The sequence below is a fragment of the Solanum tuberosum genome, unplaced genomic scaffold, assembly GCF_000226075.1.
Source record: "Solanum tuberosum cultivar DM 1-3 516 R44 unplaced genomic scaffold, SolTub_3.0 scf00110, whole genome shotgun sequence".
Classification (NCBI taxonomy): domain Eukaryota; kingdom Viridiplantae; phylum Streptophyta; class Magnoliopsida; order Solanales; family Solanaceae; genus Solanum; species Solanum tuberosum.
The window spans coordinates 687,406-693,704 of record NW_006239037.1 but is presented as its reverse complement, the minus strand read 5'-3'; the positions used below and the strand labels follow the sequence as shown (position 1 = coordinate 693,704).

Below are 6,299 nucleotides of genomic sequence, written 5' to 3'. Positions count from 1 at the left end.
AAGAAAAATACCATTGATTTGTATACGAAAAAACTACTATTACTACTTGTAATTGGAAGTGACTTCGAAGAGTAAAACTCAGATAAAAATTATATAAAATATGTATATAATCGTATAAATACAACAATCTATGATTGAAATTTAGGTAGTAAATTTGTAATTTTGACTACCAATTAATTTGAATTATGGTCAATATCGATTAATCAGTAAACTCAAATTTAAAGATTTATCGTATTCTATCAACTTTATATAACACACAATTAACTTTTAGTAGAAAAGTTAACACATAAGTTACTTTTGCTGTCACTCAACATATATAAGTGTAATTTAAGATTGTCAAATGGCTCAAATTGGACAAAAATAAATCACTTAAAATTGATGGACCACTTAGACAAAAAATCATCTAAATTACCGAGTCCATGCATCTAATGACAAGAAAAAAAAACAGAAAAAACTTGCAATTATATCTATGAAATGTTTTAAAGAACAAAGACCCTAATATAGGGACAAATGCCTTTGCTTCTCAAGACACAAAGTTTAGTTTGAGCCAATACAGACCCCTCTGGTTTTGTTTAACAAAGCAACAAACCAACACATTGTTCTTTTGTGTTGAGTTTAATATAAACCAAGTAGAGAGAGAGAGAGAAAAAAAATACATTCTTCAATTTTCCTAAAACCCAAAAAACAACATGGGAGACTCAAAACAATTCCCATATTAGTATCCAACAATAGGGAAAGAAGCCTATCTTAGCTCCTCCAAAACCCAATAAAGACCCCTTTTCGTATAAGAAACAAAGTCAGAATTTTCACTAAAAGAGTCAAAATATGAAGAAGTAAACATACAAAGAAATTGAAAGGGGTTTAACATCTACTATATATACATAAGAAATCTTTTTAACAATATATAAACAACGTAATTTTTTGCCAAAGGTAATCAAACGACGAAAAAAAAAGCTTATCTTAGCTCCTCCGAGACCCAACAAGGTGCCCTTTTAGTATCAGTAATGGAGTTAGAATTTTCATCTAAGAGAGTCAAAATATGAAAGAAGTAAACATACAAAGAAATCGAAGGGGATTTAACATTTACTATATATACACATAATAAATCATTTTAATAATATATAAACAACGTAATTTTCTGCCAAAGGCAATCAAACAACAAAAAAAAGCCTATATTAGCTCCTCCGAGACCCAATAAGGAGCCCCTTTCGTATCAGTAACAAAATCAGAATTTTCACTAGAGAATCAAAATATGAAGAGGTAAGCAAACATACAAAGAAATCGAAGGAGGTTTAACATCTACTATATAAATACATAAAAAATAATTTTAACAATATATTTAGTCGAAACTCCTCGACCCTATCGATCCTACGTAACTCCGCCTCTAGTTTGTATGCCGTTGAAAAATACTATTTTAGCTCATATATATAAACTTAATTTTCCACCAAAGATGATTCAGTCGAAACTCCTCGACCCTATCAATCCTACGTGACTCCGCCCCTAATTTGTATGCGTTGAAAAATACTATTTTAGCTCATATATATATATATACAGGACTACCTCCTATATCACTCCAACTAAAAAAATTCTTTTTAATGTGAGCTATTTTTTCTTACTGTTTTTTCCCGGGCACTTTTATTGGATTTATATTAAAGTGAGAGACTGGTAAGAAGAGTATTTTTTTTTTTGTTGTTGTTGCTCGCCTGCACTTTATTCCCCTTCAAATTTGCCTTGTTAACCAGAACGAGGTATAGAAAATACAACATTTTACTTAGTCCCCACAAAGACCCTCTTCTTCTCTCTCTTTCTCTAACATTTTCTTCTTCTATGGTTCTTGAATCCAACAGTCATTAATTCTGTGTTTTGCCCATTTGAGATTCTTGCTTCCTTTTATACTTTGCATACAATGCACACCAACTGTCACATCTTCCTTATCCAGAATTATTTTCTTTTCATTACTTCTGGGGCCTATTTGACTATAATCTCCTAAATGTTCTTTGTTTTTATGCTTCAAGATTGCTCCTTTTTGTTCATTCTTGATCTTTAAACTCATACCCAACAACCCCATTTCATTGAATTGAAAAGAAAATCCCAAAGTTGAGTGATTCTTGGAGAAATTTGTTTTGATTCTTGATCTCATTCAAATCCATTTTTGGGCAAAAAAAAAGAAGCAGAAAGATTTGATCTTTATTACCCACAATTACTGGGCATTCTTCTCGTATGAAGTTCTGAAACAATGAGAGATGAAAGCTCTAAGAAAACCAAGGTTTGTTTTTTCAAGAATGTGAAGATGTTTTCTGCATTTTTTTTTGTTCCCCAAATTTACCTTTTTTTTTGTGTGTGTCTTTTTGATGAAGCTCTCGTGGCCTAAGAGTCTGGTGAAGAAATGGTTTAATATCAGGAGCAAAGCTGAGGACTTTCAAGCTGATGATATTGTCTATGGAGGTAATTGAATCAGTCTTTACTTTTAAAGGGTTAAATCTAAAAATTGCATTTTGAGTTTGAGGTTCTTGGAGTTTTTACTTTGTAATTAATTAACAAGTAAAGTAATGGAGGTTTAATTAAAGTTAAACTTTCACTGACTATAATTGTCCTGGTTGATTGGTTGGTTGATTCTGCAATAATCACTGCATGTTTTTGTATAGTTGTCTTTGGAATCTAATAAGTCTGCCATTTTCATGTTCTTCTTTGAGATCTATTCTTTGTTTTGTTGTTTTCTGAAATTTGGTTCCCTGTTATTTTCCTAGGTTTTAGGTTGTGTTTTCTTGCTTCATTTTTCAAAATATGTGAGTTATATGCTGTAACAGCAAAATGGCACAGCTTTAACCACTTTATGTCCATGCTTTTTCAGGTGTTGATGATGAATGGAGGAACAACTTATCAGAGAGGCAGGCATCCACTATTAAGAAAAGCAAAACAGGTTCAGTAGAATTACCCTTTGGACCACAACACTCTTCGAACCACTTGTTTTTGTACAACATAAGCAAGGAATCAATGATTTTATTTTCCTCTTTTTGCTGGTTGGCTGTCCGTCTTCTGAATCGTATATTTTGTGTTTTTGTTTTGTTTAATTGAAAAAAACTTATAGATAAGTCAAGTAGAAGGAATGCTGATCGTTTTCATCGAAGTAAGATTGACCTTGACACTACAGAAGTTACAGATGTGAATAACTACCGGTAAGTTTTTTTTTTTTAATCTGTTCAGTTTTATTGAGAGCTGTATTTTTATGAAGTATGCATATCTCTGGATGTATGTTTATTTGTTTCCTGCACAGGGTCTTTGTAGCAACATGGAATGTGGCTGGAAAATCTCCACCTAGTAATTTAAGTCTTGATGATTGGCTTCATACCTCACCTCCTGCTGACATCTATGTTCTGGGGTGAGTAACAACCGATTAATCGTCATGTTTAGACTAATACTTTTACGTTGAGAATGATTATACTTATTGAGTCTTATTTGGTGAGTTGTTAGGTTTCAAGAAATTGTTCCTTTGAATGCTGGTAATGTTTTGGGGACAGAAGATAATGGCCCAGCTAGAAAATGGCTAGCACTCATTCGAAAAACTCTTAACAGTCTTCCCGGAGCAAGTGGTGGTTATCGTACGCCCTCTCCAGTTCCTAATCCTGTTGTTGAGCTAGATGCTGACTTTGAGGGATCGGTAAGAGAAGAAGCCCCATCTTTCTTCCACCGTCGCTCATTTCAGACGCTAAGCCGTAGCATGAGAGCAATGGAGAGTGAAATGTCAATGCCACGGGCTCAACTTGATCGGCGGTTTAGTGTTTGTGATAGAGGTGTCTTTGGGGGAAGGCCAAGTGATTATGACCCATATGCGCAATGGGGTGGTTCCTCTGATGATGAAAATTGTCCAGATGATTCTTCACCAGTTACAACCCACTATTCCCCAATTTCGTACAGTGGTTCCATCACTTTAGAGGACAAAGACAGACAGCCATCGAAATCAAGATATTGTCTTGTTGCGAGTAAGCAAATGGTTGGAATATTTCTTACTATTTGGATTAGAAGTGATCTAAGGGACGATGTTCGCAATCTGAAAGTATCTTGTGTTGGCAGAGGATTGATGGGTTATCTTGGGAACAAGGTATTTTTCTTCTACGGTATCTTGTAAAATCTTTAATTGCTTGCATATGTGCAGAAGTGCTAATCCCCACTGTATTTGCAGGGCTCAATCTCAGTTAGCATGTCGCTGCATCAAACAAGCTTCTGCTTCATTTGTAGTCATTTAACATCTGGACAGAAAGAGGGAGATGAGCTACGGAGAAACTCTGATGTCTTGGAGATTCTAAAGAAAACAAGGTTTCCAAGGGTTCATGGCATTGGGGATGACAACTCTCCTCAAACAATCCTCGAGCATGAGTAAAGCCCTTTTTTATAAAATCTACATTGATTTTTAATATTGACCATAGTCTACCTGACCTGTTATTTATATTTAAGATGATGGCCATTGCTCTGAAGTTGGTTCTTGTCTTGTTTTATGTCCTAACTTTGGTTTTGCACTTGTGAAGTCGGATTATATGGCTTGGGGATTTGAACTATCGGATTGCCTTGTCTTACCGAACTGCCAAGGCACTGGTGGAGATGCGCAATTGGAGGGTGCTGTTAGAAAATGATCAGGTATGTTATTCATATTCCACAAGCACTTTTCTTCTTTCCTTCATTTTCTTATTTGCCAGATTTTGAAGTCACACCAAATCATCAATTGTAACCTCTGTCTTTTTTGTCACAGCTACGGATAGAGCAGATGATGGGACGTGTTTTTAATGGATGGAGTGAAGGAAGAATATACTTCCCTCCAACATACAAGTACTCAAGTAATTCCGACAGATATGCTGGAGAGGACACACACCCAAAAGAGAAACGAAGAACCCCTGCTTGGTAATCCTTCGTGCATTATGCACAAATTCCCTCCTTTCGCATGGTTATACATATCTTGTTCATGTTACATAGTTGGACATCTAAAACTTATGACTTGTGAATGAAGGTGTGATCGCATATTATGGTATGGTCAAGGCCTATATCAAATATCTTATGTTCGTGGAGAGTCCAGATTCTCAGATCATAGACCAGTTTATAGTATACTCTTGGCTGAGGTCGAGTCCATCAACCGCCATCGCATAAAGAAAAATTTGAGTTGCGCTAGCTCTAGGGTTGAAGTTGAAGAGTTATTGCCCCCTTCATATGGATATGATGGATACTATTACTAAGAATACAGATCTTCAATGAAGAATCCTATCCACAGAACTCCATATTCAGGTATGCTTCTATATTCGGGATTCTGATTGTTAGATTTCGTACTAAATATTTTTCATTAGCTAACATAACTACTCTTTCTGAAGCAGCAGATGCCTTTAGGTCAGGAAGTCAAGACTTGGAGTTTTGAACTTTATGCTTCAAAATTTAGAGGAAAATTCTTAGCAAGTGAGTTTGTTTAACTGAGTTTACATGGAGATAATTTTCGTTTTAGTACTTAAAATTGAAGCTCAACTCTGCTGAACAGGACACTGCAAAATGAGAGGACTTCAGAAGGGATAATTTTGCTATATGATATATCTGCAGAGCTTCTGCCTTGAGTCAGGTAAAACCTCATACCGAATCTTGCTGAGATAATGTTACATTTGTGCTGCCGCATGAGTGTAAAATTTAACTGATCAATGCAGTCGTATCAGTAGTATGAGTAATGGAAAGAACTTATGTTCAACTTTGAAGAATCCTAGGCTAATTTGCTTAGAAAATAATTTCAGGAGTGGAGCAGAGCAGTTCTGCCAGATATAATGTGGTTACAGACAAGCAAGATGTAAGAAATGTTGAGACCGGTCTCTTATTCCAAAATGCAGCATCGATCAATTGTTATAGCTCTTAATACAAGGATATGCTTATGTATACATCAGGTGATGATTCTGTATCAAAATGAACGTAATACACGATCAATATGATTCACTAGTTCTCAATATTTTGATTCACCATCAAAAGACTTCTATCGTTATTCACTCTTCTCTCAATTCATTTTCATACAGGTGACACAGAGAGAAACTCTTGAGAAGGTGCTATGGCTAAGCAAAGAATTCACTCCGATGCAAATCAACTTTCTCAAGGTGCTTCATATCTCTTTTGAGGACTAAAAGGAACGCCCTGATACAAAAAATGATGAAAGTTGATGCATTGAGTCCTTCCACTCTTTATTTTTTGTGGAGCTTTATGTTCTATTTGGAGAAAAAGAAACTTTGGTTTGTGCTCATTGTCACAGACAAATAAGATACTATGTTGTTGGGGGGGGGGGGGGG

The 6,299-nt window shown here is 35.4% G+C and overlaps 1 protein-coding gene across 3 annotated transcripts; it reads left to right on the top strand.

The window, feature by feature from the left end:
- The first annotated feature begins 1,587 nt into the window (after positions 1–1,587).
- Positions 1,588–6,284, top strand: LOC102594999 (type I inositol polyphosphate 5-phosphatase 4). 3 transcript variants are annotated; one of them, XM_015309697.1, is made up of 14 exons: positions 1,588–2,266; positions 2,358–2,445; positions 2,852–2,920; positions 3,089–3,176; positions 3,275–3,379; positions 3,472–4,099; positions 4,181–4,374; positions 4,524–4,632; positions 4,745–4,893; positions 5,000–5,271; positions 5,361–5,436; positions 5,516–5,593; positions 5,760–5,906; positions 6,033–6,284. In XM_015309697.1, the coding sequence occupies exons 1-10, from the start codon at positions 2,237–2,239 to the stop codon at positions 5,220–5,222; spliced, it is 1,683 nt and encodes a 560-aa protein (XP_015165183.1). In that variant the 5' UTR covers positions 1,588–2,236; the 3' UTR covers positions 5,223–5,271; positions 5,361–5,436; positions 5,516–5,593; positions 5,760–5,906; positions 6,033–6,284. The 3 variants fall into 3 exon arrangements, with proteins under 3 accessions (XP_015165183.1, XP_015165182.1, XP_006349703.1); XM_015309696.1 differs by having other exon boundaries at positions 5,358–5,436; XM_006349641.2 differs by having other exon boundaries at positions 5,355–5,436.
- Positions 6,285–6,299: the final 15 nt, after the last annotated feature.

Excerpts from the sequence above, each read along its gene's own strand:
- LOC102594999 (XM_015309697.1), top strand. The coding sequence starts at position 2,237 with ATGAGAGATGAAAGCTCTAAGAAAACCAAG. Across the intron at positions 2,267-2,357 it reads AAAGCTCTAAGAAAACCAAG|CTCTCGTGGCCTAAGAGTCT; the intron begins GTTTGTTTTTTC and ends TTTTTGATGAAG. Across the intron at positions 2,921-3,088 it reads TATTAAGAAAAGCAAAACAG|ATAAGTCAAGTAGAAGGAAT; the intron begins GTTCAGTAGAAT and ends AAAAACTTATAG.